At 31.6% G+C, this 23,580-nt stretch overlaps 1 protein-coding gene across 2 annotated transcripts in view; it reads left to right on the top strand.

The window, feature by feature from the left end:
- Positions 1 to 903: 903 nt before the first annotated feature.
- The window catches only part of LOC108911759, a 26,561-nt gene continuing 3,884 nt past the window's right edge, over positions 904 to 23,580 (top strand). The window contains exons 1-3 of one of the 2 annotated variants that reach the window (XM_018716771.1): positions 904 to 1,252; positions 1,426 to 1,464; positions 20,869 to 20,913. In XM_018716771.1, the coding sequence (XP_018572287.1) occupies positions 1,157 to 1,252; positions 1,426 to 1,464; positions 20,869 to 20,913 (180 nt within the window). In that variant the 5' untranslated portion in view covers positions 904 to 1,156. The remainder of the gene's footprint in view (positions 1,253 to 1,425; positions 1,465 to 20,868; positions 20,914 to 23,580) is intronic. The other variant, XM_018716772.1, reaches the window with a different exon arrangement.

The following is a 23,580-nucleotide window of genomic DNA, read 5'->3' as shown; positions in this document are numbered from 1 at the left end:
TTTTTTTATATTCTATTTTTTATTACCACAAGTAAAAATTCCATATTAATAATACAAGAATTACTATTTTTTTAAAGGCAACTTCCTGTATAAAATGTGACTTTTACTAACATTAAACTAAAATCTTTAACAAAGTAATTATCAAAAACATAAACCTTACTTATAGGTTAATATTAACAAGACACGTCATAAATTCCTTGAAAACTAGTTTCTTTCTACGAACACCAAATTCTTCTCATAAAGCTAATATTTTTTATTATCTATTTAGTTTAATTACAGTCCGGAATGACATATTTTCATGATTTATATAATTCAAAGTAGCTTACATTATTTATTTTAAAATTTTTAACACATTACAAAAATGACATGATTGATTTATAATTCAAACTGCCGCTTTTTATCTCCCCTCTCTACATATGGGACATATGGAACACTAGCGCCCTCTTATTTTTGTAAGATTTTTGTTTACATGGAGTTCGGGCTCCTTGTATAGTCTCCATGCCTTTTGGTTTAAAACGGCTTATGTTAAAAAGCACCCCTTCACAGCATACGACATAACAAAAACAATAAAAGATAAATGTTTTCCTTAGTGTGGAAACGATGTAATGAATATTAAAAAACGTCCACAGTGCCAATTTGCTGCTCCAGGCGTAAATTATATGTATATAAACAAATAGTAACTAAAAAATAATTCACGAAACATAACCTTGCTCACTCAAAAATCAAAACAAAACAAATTCATGTTCATAGACAATGACAGTTCATGTTCAAAATGGCGACACTGGTAGTGTCCCTCGAAAATAGGATGCGCAGAAGTCAATGAGCCTTCTCCCTACTCTATATCTCTGGAAATCACAACACAAAACACATCTCTACAATATTTTCTGTGTTCTGTGACACTTGTGACAGTAACTAGACAAAACTTCAAATTACATCCGTTTTAACCTTGGCTACGGTTCTTAATGTATTAATTCAGTTTATATAAATTTTCGTTAAAAAGAAACGTTAAGAAGTAGTGAATAATTATCTTTGTAACGACTAGACTACATTGTATTCCAAATGAATACTTTATTTTAATTGGTGGAACGTCTATAGAAACCACTTCATTTGACACAGAAGTCCAGCTGTTTGTTGTATACGGTTAACAGTAAGAAAAATGTCAGAGAACATAGAAATTAGAACGATTATTGGAAATAGAAATATCAGTACAGTTTCAGACACTCCTGTAACTGATCCTGCTTCTGGGGATAAGGTACCAATATTTTACATTCATTTTTATTCATTCTTCAAATATTTTTTTCTTTACAATATTTTTTTTGGTAATAGAATGACATGTTTTTTTTAGATAAACAGAGTAGAGTATTAGTTTTTGAAATTGATTACAATAGTTTTACGTTAAAAATTGTGAATATATTTAAATTCCAGAAAGCAGTAATCATCATATGGCAACTACTAGTTTCTGAGGTAAAAATAGTTGAATTTAAGTATCCTTACCTTATTTAAAAAATTTAATTAGAAAGACCTACTTATGAAATGATTTTTTATTCATCTCTGGGAAGTAATATAGTTTTGATTCAAATTTGGTACACTTTAGAAAAGTATGAGAAGCAAAAAAATTATCTTCAAACCATGTCATTCCTTGCATTAGTGGTATATGGATGAACATATTTTCCCTGGCTGTGGATCTTTTGAGGAAAAATATTGTGTCAATTCCACACAAAAAAATGCAACATTAATACAGTAGGCGCTTGCTAATCGGATGTTCAATAGTCGGACATTTCCGACGTTTTGAACACTTTTCGTGTGGGAATGGTCAGCTCTATAGTCGGACAGTTTTGATGGGTAACCGCTCGGTAATCGGACAAAAGCAAGTTCATTGCACTCCACCCCTACTACTCCTGTTACTTGACGCCACTACAGATAGGTTATTATTAGGCAGTGTCAGTCAGTCTTAACATAATACATATTATTTTACTTAATTTTAAAAGTATAGTTTTTCAATAAATGTACCCTACTTTATATTAAACTTTATAGCGTAATCAAATTGTGTGTTTTTAAATGCCAGACTGATATTTTGGATTACTTCCAATAGTCGGACACTTCCAGTAATCAGACAACTTAATGGTCTAAAACATGTCTGATTAGCGAGCGCCTACTGTATGCAATTTTAAGTACAATCAGTATACCATGTGTATTATTATAAAATATATGAAAGAATTGAACAGCTCAACTATTCTTGTTAATGGAAAATGAAATCTATAGTTACGATTATGATGGAATATATCTGAGACACTAAATTTAGAAATTTAAGTAAACTAGATTTTAGCAACAATATATAAACTTCTTTGTTCCTTTAAAGAGATGCATCCACTGATATAATATATTTGCGGATCCCAAAATATATTTTGTAACATCTTTTGAAACTAGCACAAGCGGTATCAGATATGCGATCGATTTGGTATCTCAAACTTTTATTTTTTCAGATCAACAAATTGAATCTTCTGTTTTAACTAAAAATCTAGCAATTTTAACATAAATTTACAGCAGGCATTATTTGGACTATTACTTGGGATTATTTCAACAAATAACTAAGAAATGCGATGATATTTTCATAAAGAAAGTCAGACATTCCCTTGTATGCCACTGATACAGGGAATGAAATGATTGAAAATGATTTTGATACATATGTGTATGAAATTTCATTCAGATATCAAATCGGTTCTCAGACATTAATGACAAACCATAAGACTGTAACTTTTAAGTTAAATATTTTTGGACAAAGTTAAATTTAACTGTTTTTATCTAAGGAATTTGTGATTGTTCTATGATTGTTTTAAGGAGCATATATCCGGTGTCATGTAATATTTCCAAAAAAAAAATATGTACCTATTGACCATTTTTTTTTTTGGAAAAATTAACGGGTGTGAAGTTATCCACATCCACATTTTCTAGTAGGACTAGAATCGATAAAGTCGTCGCCCCAAAAATTTTGTAAAAAAAATCATTGCTTCTTTATAATGTGTCTTCGAATGTTTTTATTTTAGCATAGATCGATAGCAAATGAGTAATTATAAAGAGTAACGATTACAGATTCATTCGTCATCCCGTACGGGGGATGAAATAAGAATTTCATAAAAAACTTTTTTGTTTTGTTATTACGTGCCTTCGAGTTTTCAATTCACCATAGATCGACAGGAAATTATAAATTACATTAATTAACAGTGTCACATTGATTTGTCAGCCCATACAGGGGGATGAAATGGGGTGAATTTCATAAAAAAAATTAATTGTTTCGTTATAACGTGTCTTCGAGTTTTCATTTCACCATAGATCGACAGGAAATAAAATATTACACTAATTAACAGTATCACATTCATTTGTCAGCCCGTGCGGGGGGATGAAATGGGGTGAATTTCATAAAACAAATTAATTGCTTTGTTATAACGTGTCTTCGAGTTTTCATTTCACCACAGATCGACAGGAAATAAAAAATTACACTATCTAACAGTCTCACATTCATTTGTTAGCCCGTACGGGGGGATGAAATGGGGCGAATTTCATAAAAAAATTCATTGCTTCTTTATAACGTGTCTTCGAGTTTTCATTTCACCATAGATCGACAGGAAATAAAAAATTACACTAATTAACAGTGTCACATTCATTTGTCAGCCCGTGCGGGGGGATGAAATGGGGTGAATTTCATAAAAAAAATTAATTTCTTCGTTATAACGTGTCTTCGAGTTTTCATTTCACCATAGATCGACAGGAAATAAAAAATTACACTAATTAACAGTGTCACATTCATTTGTCAGCCCGTGCGGGGGGATGAAATGGGGTGAATTTCATAAAAAAAATTAATTTCTTCGTTATAACGTGTCTTCGAGTTTTCATTTCACCATAGATCGACAGGAAATAAAAAATTACACTAATTAACAGTGTCACATTCATTTGTCAGCCCGTGCGGGGGGATGAAATGGGGTGAATTTCATAAAAAAAATTAATTTCTTCGTTATAACGTGTCTTCGAGTTTTCATTTCACCATAGATCGACAGGAAATAAAAAATTACACTAATTAACAGTGTCACATTCATTTGTCAGCCCGTGCGGGGGGATGAAATGGGGTGAATTTCATAAAAAAAATTAATTTCTTCGTTATAACGTGTCTTCGAGTTTTCATTTCACCATAGATCGACAGGAAATAAAAAATTACACTAATTAACAGTGTCACATTCATTTGTCAGCCCGTGCGGGGGGATGAAATGGGGTGAATTTCATAAAAAAAATTAATTTCTTCGTTATAACGTGTCTTCGAGTTTTCATTTCACCATAGATCGACAGGAAATAAAAAATTACACTAATTAACAGTGTCACATTCATTTGTCAGCCCGTGCGGGGGGATGAAATGGGGTGAATTTCATAAAAAAAATTAATTTCTTCGTTATAACGTGTCTTCGAGTTTTCATTTCACCATAGATCGACAGGAAATAAAAAATTACACTAATTAACAGTGTCACATTCATTTGTCAGCCCGTGCGGGGGGATGAAATGGGGTGAATTTCATAAAAAAAATTAATTTCTTCGTTATAACGTGTCTTCGAGTTTTCATTTCACCATAGATCGACAGGAAATAAAAAATTACACTAATTAACAGTGTCACATTCATTTGTCAGCCCGTGCGGGGGGATGAAATGGGGTGAATTTCATAAAAAAAATTAATTTCTTCGTTATAACGTGTCTTCGAGTTTTCATTTCACCATAGATCGACAGGAAATAAAAAATTACACTAATTAACAGTGTCACATTCATTTGTCAGCCCGTGCGGGGGGATGAAATGGGGTGAATTTCATAAAAAAAATTAATTTCTTCGTTATAACGTGTCTTCGAGTTTTCATTTCACCATAGATCGACAGGAAATAAAAAATTACACTAATTAACAGTGTCACATTCATTTGTCAGCCCGTGCGGGGGGATGAAATGGGGTGAATTTCATAAAAAAAATTAATTTCTTCGTTATAACGTGTCTTCGAGTTTTCATTTCACCATAGATCGACAGGAAATAAAAAATTACACTAATTAACAGTGTCACATTCATTTGTCAGCCCGTGCGGGGGGATGAAATGGGGTGAATTTCATAAAAAAAATTAATTTCTTCGTTATAACGTGTCTTCGAGTTTTCATTTCACCATAGATCGACAGGAAATAAAAAATTACACTAATTAACAGTGTCACATTCATTTGTCAGCCCGTGCGGGGGGATGAAATGGGGTGAATTTCATAAAACAAATTAATTACTTCGTTATAACGTGTCTTCGAGTGTTCATTTCACCATAGATCGACAGGAAATAAAAAATTACACTAACAGTCTCACATTCATTTGTCAGCCCCTACGGGGGGATGAAATGGGGTGACTTTCATTAAAAAAATTAATTGCTTCGTTATAACGTGTCTTCGAGATTTCATTTCACCATAGATCGACAGGAAATAAAAAATTACACTAATTAACAGTGTCACATTAATTTGTCAGCCCATGCGGGGGGATGAAATGGGATGAATTTCATAAAAAAGGATCAATTGCTTCGTTGTAACGTGCCTTCGAGATTTTATTTTTCCATTGACCGACATAAAATAAGTAATTACTTCAATAAACAGTCTCACATTTATTTGTTAGCCCATATGGGGTGGGGGGATGAAATGCGATGGATTTCATAAAAAGAATCATTTGTCGGTTTCAATGGGAATACGAGTCTTTATTTTGCACCGATCGACAGTAAATATTCAATATTCATGTCCCTGCGAAAAGAAGATCTGTTTTTCAAGTAATGTTTTTGTATAAAGTTCTACATAACATTTTGGACTGTCCAGGTGTTTTAATTAATATTGATATCAAAGTACCGCGACTATCAGCTAGAAGTAATAATGTTTTTAGTTTACCCGCAGCAAGTAGTAACATCGTACGAGTAGTAGCATCACCATTGTATCAAATTGTTTCCAAGTACAGTAAGATAGAAAATAAATAATAAAAATAATTTTGTTGTTTGCCTAATGATATAAAAAATGCTTTACTTATGTAGTCATATCTGTCTTTTATAGTTTGTTACCTTTTTATTTTGTTCTTTATATCTGTGTCATTTGAAAGTTTGTACTATTTTTTTTCTCTATTTTTTCATAGTTAATTTTTCTCTCTTTTAACTTTTTTATATTTTATGACTAGACTTAACATATCCTGTTATTGGGCATCGCCTGTTGGATGTGTATTTTAAATAAATAAATAAATAAATAAATAAATAAATAAATGAGCAATTATATAGAAAAATCACACCTTAAATTGTCAAGAACGGTGTGAAACCTATGATAAAGTGAATTTGTAAAAAACTCGTTACTGCATTATTTTAACCTGGACTATAGTTTTGTGATATGTAATATGGAGAAATTAATTACTTACATTTAGGACAGATGTCATTTAAATTTGTGAGGCCGTACAATATGATGAAATAGGATATTTTATAAACAAAAATTGTTGGCTTCAGTTTGAGATTCTGGTTACATATTATATTTTGCTAGTTGTTCGCCTGTTTTTTATACCTTTGATTTAAATTGCATACATAATTTCTTTATTTTATATTGTTTATTAAATTTTGTTTAATTTTTTTTTTGTAGTATTTAAAACAATTTGCAAATATTATTTTGTAGAATAGTACACTTGACATGAAATCTTCTACATATAGAGCACGTTTGGGATAAGCTGTCTCCGATATTGTCACATACTAAGCATATGTTGCTGACACAATCGGACGACTGTAATAGTAAAGTTTTAATTTCTTTCCTATATGAAATTCACCCCATTTCATCCCCCCGTATGGGCTGACAAATGAATGTGAGGCTGTTAGATAGTGTAATTTTTTATTTCCTGTCGATCTATGGTGAAATGAAAACTCGAAGACACGTTATAACGAAGCAATTAATTTTTTTTATGAAATTTACCCCATTTCATCCCCCCGTACGAGCTGACAAATGAATGTGACACTGTTAATTAGTGTAATTTTTTATTTTTTGTCGATCTATGGTGAAATGAAATCTCGAAGACACGTTATAACGAAGCAATTAATTTTATTTATGAAATTCACCCCATTTCATTCCCCTGTACGGGCTGACAAATGAATGTGAGACTGTTAGACAGTGTAATTTTTTATTTCCTGTCGATCTATGGTGAAATGAAAACTCAAAGACACGTTATAACAAGGTAATTAATTTTTTTTATGAAATTCACCCCATTTTATCCCTCCGTACGGGCTGACAAATGAATGTGAGACTGTTAGATAGTGTAATTTTTTATTTCCTGTCGATCTATGGTGAAATGAAAACTCGAAGACACGCTATAATGAAGTAATTAATTTTTTTTTTATGAAATTCACTCCATTTCATCCCCCCGCATGGGCTGACAAATGAATGTGAGACTGTTAGATAGTGTAATTTTTTATTTCCTGTCGATCTATGGTGAAATGAACACTCGAAGACACGTTATAACGAAGTAATTAATTTGTTTTATGAAATTCACCCCATTTCATCCCCCCGCACGGGCTGACAAATGAATGTGACACTGTTAATTAGTATAATTTTTTATTTCCTGTCAATCTATGGTGAAATGAAAACTCAAAGATACGTTATAACGAAGCAATTAATTTGTTTTTTGGAATTCACCCCATTTCATCCCCCCGTACAGGCTTACAAATGAATGTGACACTGTTAGTTAGTGTAATTTTTTATTTCCTGTCGATTTATGGTGAAATGAAAACTCGAAGACACGTTATAACGAAGCAATTAATTTTTTTATGAAATTCACCCCATTTCATCCCCCCGTACGGGCTGACAAATGAATGTGAGACTGTTAGATAGTGTAATTTTTTATTTCCTGTCGATCTATGGTGAAATGAAAACTCAAAGATACGCTGTAACGAAGCAATTAATTTTTTTTATGAAATTCACCCCATTTCATCCCCCTGTATGGGCTGACAAATGAATGTGACACTGTTAATTAATGTAATTTATAATTTCCTGTCGATCTATGGTGAATTGAAAACTCGAAGGCACGTAATAACAAAACAAGAAAGTTTTTAATGAAATTCTCTTTTCATCCCCCGTACGGGATGATGAATGAATCTGTAATCGTTACTCTTTATAATTACTCATTTGCTATCGATCTATGCTAAAATAAAAACATTATAAAGGAGCAATGATTTTTTTTACAAAATTTGTGAGGCGACGACTTTATTGATTCTAGTCCTACTAGAAAATGTGGATGTGGATAACTTCACACCCGTGAAAAATTAATACAATTGCATGTGAATTCAATATTTGTTCCTTGGACTTTATTCCTATACTTTTGTAAACATTATCTAGTTGTCGAGGGGTCATTCACTACTCAGAAAACTAGATCTATTTCCTCGTAGGGAATATTTTACTATTCTCAGTTTATTTTTTCATCCTTCTTATTTCATATATCCTTTTATTCTTCTGCATTCTCTTGCATTCTTTAATATAATTCTAAATATAACTTGCTGCTCTTTGCATATTCTTTTTAAAATGTACAGAGTTGCCTATTTTGGGTGGAATTGCAGAATTCAGAACTAAATAGTAATAGATGGAGAAAAAAAGTAGTTTAGGATATCAAATTTAATTGATTTCAACGGGTTCTTTGTATTTATGTTATAAGAGATATAAAAATAGATGTGTAAATGTTTTTTTATATGATTTTGGGTAAGCCTACGATTGCTGGTTTCCATTTGACAATCAGGAATTTGGAGAGTGGTAGTTGCCATTATTAATATTTGATTTTTTTCAATAGTAGTAGTAGTTTTCAAGGATATGTAGTGGAATTGGCAGTTTTTATGGTTTCCCTTGAATAGTAATGGGTGGAAGCAACAGTTGACTTGGTGTCACAAATATAAGTTTCAGTACTCATTCCCATCAAGGGAGAGATTGAAATAATAGTAAAGTTTTGAATTGAAACAGATTAAGTGATGATGGGAGTATCTCACTTGTGAAAATTGGCAATCTAATAATAAATATAGTATTGTTATTTGAGAAGTGAACAGATGTTCCTAAGTAAAGATAATTTTAAAAGTGATCTAAATCTAAAATATCTTGAGTAATATACAATTCTTTAGCTTTTTGTAAAACATACTTTGTTTCTGAAAAATTGCGCTATGAACCAAGTTCCATAATGTAAATGTAATTAATTAAGATATACAGGGTGTTTGGAAAAATTGGGACAAAATTTAAGAAGGTGAAAGTAGAGCCAAAAATAGTAAAAAAAGTTCCTATAAACATTGGTCCTCCGGAGCACCGTTACTGAGGTTTGGCCCTCCAAAGGGGTCTCACGATTTGGATAGTGAGACCCCTTTCTTTCTGATTAAGATAATGGAATGAAAATTGTAGGTAATAATCATACCATAAGGATCTTTAACTATCATAAGTTTCATTAAAATCGGTTATACCTAAATAAGGATAGTTTTCCAACTACCATTAACCGGAATTTTTCAAATTTTTTTTATTCCTTTGAATTATCAAGCAAATAATATTATTTTTTAATGAATTAGACTTTTTTGAAGAAAAAATGTACCTACTTTCTTTTTCGAATTCTACGTAGTTTAGTTAGAAATAATTATTTTGTAAATAATGTATGGCTCAGAACAGTAACTTTTTTTAACATTTTCACATAGTAGGCATCTTTCATGGTGAAAGTTTCATTGTAATGATACTAATGATTGTCATTTTCGCGTGTTATCGTTTAAATTCTTATGTTTCTTTACCTTCTTAATCGTGATCTTTGTGCTTGACTGCATTTTATTCGATTTTTTTACAACCATGAATCATCATGAGCAGACGCTCTTCTTACTCTCGCAGTAGGATAAGTTAAAAAAATCCTAAAATTACTACGTCTAAATCATGCCTACGCCTCCTTGGACGGCCAAGTTCACGATATCTTGGAGGTAGGGCTCCTGATTCCATCGTTCTTACATGAATTTTCCCAAATAATTTTGCAGAAGGTCGCCTTCTATCAGGGAAACGTTGCCGATACTTTTTGAGCCGCCAGACTATTTCCATTACAAAAACCATAAATAAAATGCATATCAGCATATTTATGGTTAGTAAAAGCATGATGGTTCTTGGTTGTAAAAAAATCAAATGAAATGCAAAGTCAAGCACAAAGATCACAACTAAGAAACGTAAGAATTTAAGCGATAGCACACGAAAGTGACAATCATTAGTATCATTACAACGAAACTGTCGCCATGAAAGGTGCCTACTATGTGAAAATGTTTAAAAAAAGTTACTGTTCTGAGCCATATATTATTTAAAAAATAATTATTTCTGATTAAATTACACAGAATTTGAAAAAAAAAAGTAAGGACATTTTTTCTTCAAAAAGTCTAATTCATTAAAAAATAATATTATTTGGTTGAATTTGAATTCAAAGGAATAAAAAAAATTCAGAAAATTTCTGTTAAGGGTAGTTAGAAAACTATCCTTTTATGGTATGATTATTACATACCATTTTCATTCCATTATGTTAATCAGAAAGAAAGTTATTTTAAAAAATATCCAAATGATGAAACCCTTTTACAGGGCCATATCTCAGTAACGGTGCTCCAGAGGATCAATGTTTATAGGAACTTTTTTGATTATTTTTGGCTCTACTTTCACTTCCTTAAATTTTGTACCAACTTTTCCAAACACCCTGTACATAATTAAGATTAATGAATAATTCTCATAAGATATTATGGATTGAGACAGTAGATAGTATGTGTAAGTTCATTAAAGATAAAGTTCATTAAATTTTGTATAATCATGAAATTTTGAATATTTTTCTGATTTGCCGACAATATTGTAATAGTCTTGTTATAGTCATCAATCAATTGTATTGTTAAGCTAATTTGTATTTTCAGTAGATATTCAATTTGATTGTTATTTTTGTTTAATTTGGCAATTGCTTTATTTATTATTTTATGATCAGAGTCGTCACATTGTGCCAGAGAGCCATTCATATGTGCTACCTACGAGGTTACTAATCCATATTTAGGTGAGATTTTGCATTAGGTGCAAGATTTTTAGTTCAGTTTTTGTTTTTGAAGTTAATCATAAAACTTATATAACTGAGGTTGATAGTCCTGTGTTAACGTTTGTTTTATTATCCCTGTCTTGTATTTTTTTGTGAAGTAATAATAGTTTTTGTTTGTCAGTTCTTTTTGTTTTGGTTTTAGATTTATATAATGTATAAGTTTGTCTCAATAGATCGCATAGTTCCTAATTTTAACATTAGTAGTCCATTTTCAACAGGGGTTATTTTAATTTGACAAAGTATTCGTGGGAAAAATGGGGTTAGGATAAGCAATAAGCGTGCCATTGTAGTTATTTGCTTTCTTAGGTCTTCCATGTAGTCGAATACCTGGACGTTCCTATTCTCTTTTTGTGATAGGTTCCATGGCGTGCTTATACTTTTTGTCTAGGCCTTGTTCTAGTTTGGTTTAAAAATATCTCCAATTCATTTTGTATTTTGATAATTTTTTATTTATCAGGATTTAAATTCTCTGGATTGGTACGGTTTTTATTTATGTTCTCTGTATATTTCTCTTTTTCTGTTAATATTTTATTTTGAATTGTTTCATAAATTCTTTGCATAATTTTTAATGTAGTTTGTGAATATATTTTCCTCGTTTATATCGAAAGGTAATGTTTGGTTAAGGTGTCCAAATAATATTTCAGATGGAGTACTACTGTGGGGAGTATTATTGTAACCCATAACTGCTAATTTCATAAGAATTTTTATGTTTTCATTTGGTTTTCCTTTTGTCAAACGACAAATTTGGTCTAGTAATATAGACTGTAAACGTTCATTTTATTTTATGTAGTTAAAAAAATTTATTGCTGTATGGTTTCTAAATTCTGTTCCATTATCACATTATCTCTTTAGATACTCCTACAAAGAATATGAATGTAATTTAATCTTCCATTTACCTCTATGGCTGATTTCTAGATTTTCTAGTTATGTGCAAATTTGGAAAATGGATCAATTATTGTTAGAAAAGTATTGTTGTTAATAAAGAATAAATTAGTATGAGTAATTTCTATTGGTGGATTTTGTTTGGCATATATTGCATGTATAATATTATTTTGAATATCTCTTTCATTTGATAATCTCTAATTTGTAGATTTGGGAAATTAATTTTTGTTATAATCATTACTCTTAATTCTTTTAATCTTAGTCCGTAGTCGTATTGTCTTTAATTTTTATGAAGTCGTATCAATGTGAGTTGATGCATTAAATACTGAGGATCACGTTTGTATCTGAATGTTAATTTTAAAAGTTCTAAAAATTTTAAATCTTTCAACTCTAATGAATTTTTCCGAATAACTACTTAGTGTACCGTACGGATCGCAATTATGTTCAGACACAGTGCTCAAGGGGAGGTGGTGTGCTCGTAGCTGTTGACAGACTATTTTCCTCTTCCCAAGTCAGTATAGATAATTATGATGAGTTAAGTAGGTTAAAGATTGATGTCATAATTGTTAAAGTATTTAGTCAAACGTCATCTTTAATTGTCGTGAATACAGGGTGTTAAAAAAAGAGTGTAAAATATTTAAGGAGGTAATAGTATGAACCAAAATAAGCAGAAAAGTCTCAATAAACATGGGTCCGCAAAGTAACAGTTGCGGAGATATGGAATGTATTATGTTTTTTAGCCCCTTTTTTATTTTGCAAAAACGTTGTGTATTTTCTTATAATAGTTGGTTGATGTTTAGAGAAATAAACAGTACAGTTGTCCTCAGTGCACAAGTTTTCTTTCGCTATGGCTGGTTACTCTAACGCAGAATTAACAGACATGCATTTCATGTATGGTCATGCTAGTGGGAACGCCACCGAAGCGCGACGTCTTTAAGTTGACGCTTATCCAAATCGCCAGATTCCTTCACAACGCATGTTTGGAAGAATTCACCAAAGATTGCGTGATACCGGTTCCTTGAGCAAACAGTGCCATTTATCCGGAAGACCAAGGTCGGTATCCACTCCTAGAGCAGAAGAAGAAATTCTAGCACTGCTAGAGCAGAATCCAGGTACGAGTGTGCGGAGAATATCAGCCGAGGTAGCAATTAGTGGTCCTCTTGTTTGGAGAATCCTTCACGAGCAACTGCTTTATCCATACCATGTGCAACGAATACAGGCCTTAAATCCAATAAATGATCATCAAGCACGTTTGGTTTTTTGCCGCTGGTTTCTACGTCATGATGCTGAAGACCCTCGTTTTCTTGCAAACATTCTTTTTACTGATGAGGGCGGGTTCACAAGAAATGGAGTGTTTAATTTTCACAATACGCATATTTGGGCCGACGAAAATCCTCATGCTGTAATAGAATCTGGACATCAGGCACGTTTTTCATTAAACATTTGGATGGGTATTGTAGGTGACAGGTTTCTAGGTCTTGTTGTTTTACCAAACCGATTAACAGGCGCTGCTTACCTCAACTTTCTGCAGAACACACTGTATGAGTTTTTGGAAGACATTCCTTTGAATCAGAGGCAACAAATGTGGTTCCAGCATGATGGTGCTCCAGCTCATTTTTTTATGGCCGTTAGAGAGCATTTACACCAAACTTTTCCACATAGATGTGTAGGAAGGGTCGGCCCTGTTTTATGGCCTCCAAGATCGCCTGATCTGAACCCTCTAGATTTCTTTGTTTGGGGATATTTGAAGACATTAGTGTATGGTACTCCTGTAAATAGCCTGGAAGAGCTGCAGCTACGGATTAATCAAAAGTGTCAAGAAATCCAAACCATGGAGGGTGTTTTCGAAAGAGTTCGAATATCGTTGAGACGAAGATGTCGTGCCTGCTTGGAAATGGACGGAGGGCACTTTGAACATCTTCTGTAACTTTGTTTTTTGTTTGTTCCTTCCTTTGTCGGTTTATTACTAATAAAATAAACTGTGAAAAACGAATAGTGGTCCATATCTCCGCAACCGTTACTTTGCGGACCCATGTTTATTAAGACTTTTCTGCTTATTTTGGTTCATACTATTACCTCCTGAAATATTTTACACTCTTTTTTTAACACCCTGTATACCCGCTAACTCACCGGTAACAACATTTAACCAGTTATTTGACACGTTGTTGTCTTTACCTTTATTATTCAACAATAGAGTATTGCTATTGGGTGACTTCAATCTGCCTAGTTATATCTCGTCTGTTAGATCTGGACAGTTAAGTGCACACACTACTGCTCTTATAGATTTTTCAGAGATATTTAACTTCACTCAGTTTAATATATATAATTCTCATGATAAGCTTTTAGATTTAGTTTTTTCAAACTGCTCGGTCACTATTGAACGCTGCCTTCATCCTATTGATACTGAATGTGAATATCACCCTGCTATTAATATTGAGTGTAAGGCCAAAGTTACTGTTAACCGTAAAAATACATTTTCAGTTTCACTCATCAATTCATATAACTTCAGAAAAGGGGATTATGTATCGTTACATGGAATGATCCGTAACATTGATTGGTCATGTCTACAAATGTGTGGAAATGTTGAAGATGTGTGCTCCCACTTTTATAGTAAACTTTATAACGTTATAGATCAATGTGTTCCCAAACATAGCCAAAATACAAGAAACAAATTTCCTCCCTGGTTTAAATTAAACATAATTAAATCTATTAAACGTAAATATAAACTATTCAAAAGGTATAAAAGATTCAATGATGTTGCAGCATGTAATGAGTTTAAAGACTTACGGAAACAAGTTAAAACTGATGTTAATGCAGCATACCGGAACTACGTTTTGTCAGCGAAGGCAAACATAAAAAATAATCCTTCCAAAAAAAAATAATCCTTCCAAATTACAATGTCTTTCGTTACATTCTTACAGCATTTATAAAATATACTATAAAACCTTTATACAGAAAACATAGGCTGCATAATCTATGTATACTATTGTCTTATCAAACAAATTTGCTGGTTTGTTGTTTTCTGGCCTGCTGTATAGTGGTGATATAAATTGTCTCCAAAGAAAAGCTTTATACGTGTTTTATAAAAGCTATTTTTTCAACTTGAACTCGATGAATATTGTATTAATGTTTCCAACATACAGTACAATGAAAACTTTTTAGCAATATAATATATGCGTTTATATACTAAATCGTTTTATTAATAAAAGCTTTGGGATATGGCTGATTGTTGGCTACATAAGGATACTCAAGAGTTAATGTTTACCAATATACAGTCATTAGCAATAAAATTAAATGTGTATCTAGAGAATCAAAAACTACTTGCATTGAAAATTTTATTGATGAAATATACCACGATACCTTTAAAAAAAACTAAGTGCCTTTAAAATTAAGCAAATTTGACAATCATCTGTAATAAATTTTGAAAAATGATGACACAATTTTCGATTTAATAAAAAAATAAAGAATATGTACATAATAAGTTATTAAATATAATTCAATAGACATGCATTAAACTAATTATTTCATACATATATTATAAAATTGAATTTCTTTTTGGCGTAATTCTGGTGTGCAATAAGGCTGATATCTTGTCCTAAGCATGTTTGAAAAATATGGCCGTTAGGAGGATGTTTCTACCACAGTAACTATAAATCTATTATAAAATAATTAAGATTTTAAATATTTTATATAGTATTTTGTATAGAAATTTGCTGTCTACTGTCAGTTTAAAAATTCTGCGTAAACTGCTTACTGCTACAATTCCAGTGGCATCAACAGAAAAGAAGTTTTTTTTTTAAATTAGGCAACAAATAGTAAAGTAAAGTAGAATGTAAGTATGATGGGTAGATGGTATGGCCAGTAGACATTGTAAGTGCTTTCTTGTATTTTAAAATGTTCTGAAAGAAACTGAAGATTTTGAATGAAAAAACACTTTCAACTAATAGCACTGTTATTAGAGTACAAATGTACGGAGTACTGTCACAAAGTCACAAGTTGGCATAATCATATATGGGCAAATCAGCCGCTTATGGGTCATAAACAACGAGTACATTCTAGATGAGACGTGAATAGATGTCTAAAGATGAAATCATTATCAGTTAGTGTTAATTGTAATTAATAATTAATGAAATTATTATAATCAGTAAACAGTATTACAGTATTTAATATTGTTGTTTGCAGCACAAAATAATTTTGCAGTTACCGTAAAAGCAACGACGTATCGTATAAACAAACTACACTTTCAGCGATTTTAATGAAACTTGGCAGGTTTGTTTGAAATAATAAAGGGCTTATTTGAACGTAATACGATTAAAATTAATTATTTCAGTGTTTTCCTGTAAAACCTGTCGCCTCACTTTTTCGAATATCGCTTGATTTTCGATAAAAAAATCACTGCATGTCCCCGATTAAATCAAAATATCTCATGAAAGTTATCAAAATATTTATTACGTTAAAAATACTACAGCCATAAAAACAAATTGTAATGATATTTACTTATTACTACCAACAAACCTTCTGATTCACTGATTTTTAGGTTAGGGACAATCTCCATATATATTTTTATGTCTTTGAAAGCTTTACTATATAGTGGTTTTATAAGTACAATATATATTGCTCTCTCAAAAATAGCTTTTTAATTGAGAAGAAACTGTTTAACTATTCTGCTTACAGCTGTAATAAAACCCTTTTATAGATTCTTTTTTAAAGTTCGTTGTGATATTATATACCTTAAAAAGCTAAAATAATTTATAATTTAATCATATAGTCTATTTAAATGATAATATTATAGAACATTAATAGTGCAATCAATATATTATATTAGAGCTTTACCAATTGACCGATAACTGCTTATATAACATTATAACAAACAAGGAAGCAGCTATTACACTTTAAACTTTTATAGAAGTTTCATTTACCACGTTTATAAGTCTCTAATAAAACCTTTATAAAATTGTTGCATAATTTTACTATTAGAATGTTCTAACAACTTTTTTATATACCAAATTTGCTGCTATTAAAAAACAGTTATATAACTTTGAGTGGTGTAATAGCAGCATTTGTATTAGTTGGGTAATAATACTCAGCTCACTAAACCGCAAGAAATAATGGATGCGTTTGCTGATTTCGTTGCTAAATCATATTTGCCATCAAGTAATTTTAATTTTAACGATATTGTAACAAACAACTAAGCAGTTTTAAATATCGATAGTTTCAGTGATACTGAGGTAAGGCGTGCAAATAAAACCTAAGTTGACAACTGGTCCTGACAATATTCCAGCATTTTTGTTGTGCGATTGTGCATATGTTCTTGCTCGTCCTTTAAGTGTATTTATAAATATATGTCTAAAAACGGCTAGAATTCCTGATATATGAAAATTATCTAAGATCTGTCCTATCTATAAAAAGGGTGATAAGTCCAATATTATAAATTTCAGACCTATATTGATTATTTCCAATTTTTGCAAGGTTTTTGAAATTCTTCTGCACAATCGGTTATATCATCATGTCAGCAGAATGTTGACAGGTCGATGTCATATATACTACATGTCGAAGGCATTTGACAGACTTGATCATGGCATGCAATTAAGAAAATTATTATCGTGTGGTTTGTCGTTAAACTTAATCAACCTGTTCACTTCTTATCTGATGGATTGAAAACAGTATGTCATGCTCAATGGTTTTAAATATTTTTATTAATGATATTGTTAGTATAATAGATGTCCAATGCCTTCTTTATGCAGATGACCTGAAAATTTATTGTGAGATCCAATCTGAGGCTGACTGTGTTTGATTATATAATAACAAAACGTGTTGTAGAATGGTGCAGTTTAAATCATCTTGAGATCAATGTTACAAAATGTAATGTAATGTCCTATTCCCTCAAAAAAGACCTAATCAGTTATGATTACAGAGTAAACAATATCGTAGGTGTAATATTTGACAAATGTCTGTCCTTCAATGCGCATATAGATAACATAGTTGCCAAGTCTAAGCGTATGTATGGTTTTATAGCTCGATATAGTAGGGACTTTGCTAATCTTGTAACATTAAAAATTCTATATTACGCGTATGTAAGGACAAAGTTAGAGTATGCCTCTGTAGTATGGAATCTGTATTATCAGACACAATCTGTCAAGCTGGAAGTTGTTCAAAGACGTTTCCTGAAACTGTTGTCTTTCAAATCTGATGGCATCTAGCCTGAGATTGGTATACCTTATGACTTTTTGCTTCAGAGACATGGTTTTAAAAGTTTAAGTATTCGTAGGCAGTGCCATTCATCTATTTTCTTGTTTAAACTATTGAACAATAAAACTGATGATTCTAACATTTTGCAAAAGTTAGGGTTAAATATTCCTAGGTTCTTTTTACGCTCTGTTGCTACATTCCATCTTCCTGTCCTTCGAACTAATGTTTTAAGCAAGTCTCCGTTATTTCAGTGTTGCACTAACTACAATTTAATAAGCAGCCAGCTTGATATATTTAACACAACCATTACCGGTATTAAAAAAGTGTTTTTAGATTAGTTCTTGTGTGTGTTATTTTATTTGCTGTGATTTAATGTATTGTCATTGTTACCTCATCCTGTAATTAGTATAAACTGTTGGATGTTGTAATTTTTAAAATAAAATAAAAAATAAAATAAAAATTAAATTTTGTGTTCGCCTTTTTAATTTGTTTTTCATATTTTCTAATATTAGACTGTGCTTAATGTGTGTTACGGTTTTTTATGGTCTAATGACTAATCAGGTGGTTTGTTTTGCCAATCGGACAATGGATAAGCAATAAAGAATTAAATGACAAGACTGAATGAGACGTACTGTTTGCTTCGTTTTCGTCGAAATGATTTGATTTACAATAGTTGCAGTTGCTTATCGGTCACTTGCCAATTAGACAGCAGTAAACTCACTGATGTGCACTTAATTATTTGTAGCTTTCATCAACATCTTGCTGTCGGGAACTAACAGTTTATATTATTTATTTTACAGAATCAGCATTTTATTTAACAAAGTAAGCAGAATTAATATAGTAATACTGATTGAAATTAAAACATGTACACTAGTAACAATATGTGTTTCAAGGTTTCCTACTATAAAATTATGCCTTCGGTCACTAAGAATATGTTTATATAAAGAAAATGATCTTTCTACATCAACCGAAGTTACAGGACAAAATTTTAAGTTTGGAATTAAAGCCGGTTCAATATTTTCATAAAATATTTTTAAATTCCGCCCTGCCTTTAACATATACGGTGCAGCATCGGACAACAGAATAAGAACTTTATCTGTAGGGACTGGATGTGGCAGATAGAAATGTGTTAATGTTTCTTGAATATAACGGGTAACTGTTAGGTTGTTTGTTTTTTCAAGTTCTTTTACTGCTATAAGATGAGGTTTTCCAGGTTCTTCAGAAAGTTTTCCAGTCATTAGATTAGCTATATAACGACCGCAAGCATCAGTTGTTTCGTCAAAAATAATATATATGTAGTTATCTGCAATTTCTTTCTTAATTTCTTCTATCACTGAAGCATATACCTTTCCAACGACGTTTTTTCTTAATGTAGATTCATCTGGAGTGTTAAATTTGCAGTACTTTTGCAGAAATGCCTTCACTTGAGGGTTGGTCATCTTGTGGAGAGGAATATTCGTAGCCAAAAACATTCTACACAAATCTTCATTAAATTTGGTCTGCCCATGGTGTTGATTACTGCTGACTTCCACAGCTTGCTTCAACGTTGACTGAACAGGACCCGATTTGATTCTGTTAGCTTTAGAAATGTGGGACGGCGTCTTGGCGTGCTGGTCTACTTGGAATTTCTTCGAGCAGGAAACAATTTTTGAACAAGCCTTGCAAAAAATGCGATCGCCATCCAAAATAAGTTCTGGACATGGTTTAATCCACGAGGCACTTTGAATTTTTGGCATGTTCGCTACGTAATTCACATTCAGTTTGTTTGGGCACACTTTAGGTGTTCGAACTACTGCAACCACACTGATACTAGTAATTTCAAAAAGGATGAAAATAATTTATAGTAGAGGTATAGTAGGTATTCAAACCTCAGCTTAACAAAGCTATAAAAATCTATTAATATTTACCTGAATATTTTTGGATTATTGTTGGGTTTAAACTTTTATGGCTTTATGTAGGTATTAAACTATTTTAAATATTTAATCTATAATTAATTATTATTGGGTTTAAACTTTTATGGCTTTATGTAGGTATTAAACTACCTACCTGTCCGAATGCCCATGATAAGTAAATGACAACAAAATTTCTTTATTTCTACTTTCCAAAAATAGAAAAAATAACGTAAATATGCAAGATATGCAAAGAAATCCTACATATGCATTAAATGACCAAATTTGAAGATATATGCACAATATGCATAAAATATGCAATTGCATAAAATCCGGTCTTTACTAATTACATAATATTATTATATTATTTGAAAGGCAATGCAAAAAAAATAAAAATTGATTTAAAACTGTACAGGGTGTTTCCTTGGAAATAGCAAACTTCAGTGTCATTTCTCTGAAGTAAAGAACTGAGTATGCTATTATGTTTTATGGAAAAAATCATATAAAAAACATTTTAACATTGTGTTGATTTTAATATATCTCTTAAACCAAATAAATTTGAGGAATCCTCTGTTACCCATAACCATTTTAGTTAGCTAAGATTTATTTGCATCACTGAACTAAGGTCGCAAAAGGAGCATAGGACGCCTATATATATATTTTTTCATTACCATTTAACTTCTACTCTCCATTCTCACTCAAAATGGGCCTCTCAGTACATTAATTTCCTCATTGGTTAACCCTCTCACTAGTTGTGAATTGTATAATTTATATTAAATTTATTTTTAGGGCTTGGAAGGAAGTAATGCTTTTGTCTGCCAAAGGTCTAAGTTGGTAAGAAATACATGTATACATATGTATATGCATTTATATATTTTACTTAATTTTACATTATGTGGCATGCATGTACCATGTATTTTGCTTTTTTATTAAGCTATAGGTAGTAGATATTTCATATACAAAGTGAGTCATAATTAGGTAAAAACAATTTAACTAAAGTTTCTTCTGCCCAAAACAAACAATTAAATGAATATACTTCAGTAACAAAATGCCTCCTTAAAAAGTTATGGGCTTAAAAAGAAATTTGTTTTGTCTTTTATTACAAAAATTTTTAAACATAAAGTAATAGAAAAAAGAACAGTTGAAAATATAGACAACTAAAAAAGATAGGTGTAAGAAAAAACCACAAACAAAGACTGATACCAGATTAGCGGTTTAACTGTGACCACATGATGGTTGTGTTGCAATTAGAGGATTTGATCCCGGGATCCCGATCGCTTTTCAGTCCCGAAATTTTCGGGATTAAGTTTTCCTGATCCCGAGATTTTCGGGATTGACATCATTTTAAAAAAGTTTCAAAATAGACTGCGTAAAGCAAGACGCTCAGTGCCAGTGCTCTCGATAGAATTGCTTGCCTATTATTTCATCATCATGTAGAGTATGTATACTATGTCAGCGACTAGTCGCGTTTGTGCCAGGTCCCAGAAAATTACTTATTAAGACATAAATGGATATACAATAACATCTATATTAAGTTAACAAAAAGTCAACAAGTCATAATCGTTTTGTTAATGCAAATAAAGTGAAAGAATAATTCATTTTTAAACAAGCCATTTGTTGCTAATATAATATCTGAAGTCTAGTTGTGCCAGAACGATAAAGATGTCAAAAACATGACAGCAAGTGTAATCTGAGAATTATATTAGTGCAGAGTTAATTATGAAGATATGCAAACAACTGATTGGTAAGCAAATAGACACGAAATCAAATAAGATAGAAGATACGTTAAGCTTATGGTAAATGAAATAAAGTAAAATACTGGAAATTAGTGATGTGTCGTTCATGAACGATTCGGTCATAATGACCGAATCTTCTAAAAGACCCGTGATTGACCCGTTCATCGCTCATCGTTCATTTGAGCGCAAACTCAGTGCCTGCAGATCTGAACTGGAGAGCAGGTGTTGATACAGAATGAAAGCCACGAAAGATCATCATTATTTATACAATCAAATGATAGTGCTGAATGGAATGAAGGAGACGAAATTTTAATTTTTTACTGATAAGGTTAACATGATAATATTGTAAAACTAGGTACCAATATTTCTTTGAATTTGACTGATATAGTTTTAATAAAAACGCTGTTATATAAAGAAATATTTAATTAATAATAAGTTGCTCCTGCTTTAAAAGACATCAATTTGGAACGAAATAAATTGCATTTTGCCTTATCACCAACAGTAAAAAAATTGCATACATTATTTTTTTTCAGACATTTTTTAAATCTTTACCGACAGTGGAATATAATACAACTACGAAATTGCTTCAAGGAGTGCTGTTATAAAACTAAACTAAATAAAAATTGTTTTAAATTTGAGATTTAAGGGCTCCTCACAATATCTTTATAATTTTTTTGCATAAGCATTTTCTAACATGATTTACATTTATAAAAAGTGTCTGGAATTAAATAAGTTATTTGTTTCTTTAAAAAAAATACATATAAATACCTATATGGCCATAAATCTATCAAATGTTGACAGTGCAGGTGCAGGTGTAGGAAGATATTAGCCGCCGCAAGCCGCAAACCATGACAAAAAAGGCATTCTATCGTGTAGGGATTGACCGATGCCGAATGATACAGATTGTATTCGATACTATTTTGTTATCGTTCATATGAACGGGTCTTCATGAACGGATCATTTTAATAAATGCCCTGGATGACCCGGGTCGCGAAAATAAACGGATCTTCTCATCACTACTGGAAATATACAGGAAATAAACGAAAGAATTGATAAATTAGAACAAAATTCTAAGAGAAACAATTTAATAATTTATGGTGGTGAAACCGAAAGTGAAAACTCTGAAGAGGTTGAAGATAAAATAATTCGTTTATTTTAAAATAAACTATGTGTCGCTATTGCACCATCAGAAATAATGACATGCTATAGAATCGGAAGGTATCAAGGGAAATCCAGGCCAATTTTAATTCGTTTTTTGTCCTTAAGAGTCCGTTCTCTGTACACTGCTAAGGTATCGTTGCGGGGTCGGGTGCACGGGCGTTACAGCTCGAGGCGGAGACTATCGCTCTCCCACTACGATGATTTTACAGTGGACGTATTTAGATTGATTTAAACGAGCCACTAACGTTACAATTTTTACTTCAATAATTGTGTCAATTTCGAATTAATACAATTATTGTACCGCAATTGTACAAACAAATTTCATCGCAATACAAAATTGAATAACCGACATCCCGTGGACGTCAATTTAACGCTCCTTCTCTTTTTTGGTTTTATGAGAAAAAGTTATTCTTGATGAAGAGTTCTGCATGGCCTAAAATCCAAAATGAAATAATCAGATTTCAATTTTTTGCAGTCGTATACGAGGTTTGTCGAAAAATGTAAATTTTGCTCAAGAGTAAAGTACCTTTATTTTTTAAAATATCGACAATCGTTATTTAAAGTTGATCCAAATAGAAAACTACGGTCAGGTATCCAATATTAT

The sequence above is a fragment of the Anoplophora glabripennis genome, unplaced genomic scaffold, assembly GCF_000390285.2.
Source record: "Anoplophora glabripennis isolate ALB-LARVAE unplaced genomic scaffold, Agla_2.0 scaffold566, whole genome shotgun sequence".
Classification (NCBI taxonomy): Eukaryota; Metazoa; Arthropoda; class Insecta; order Coleoptera; family Cerambycidae; genus Anoplophora; species Anoplophora glabripennis.
The sequence above is the reverse complement of the archived record's forward strand: the minus strand, read 5'-3'. Positions and strand labels throughout refer to the sequence as shown.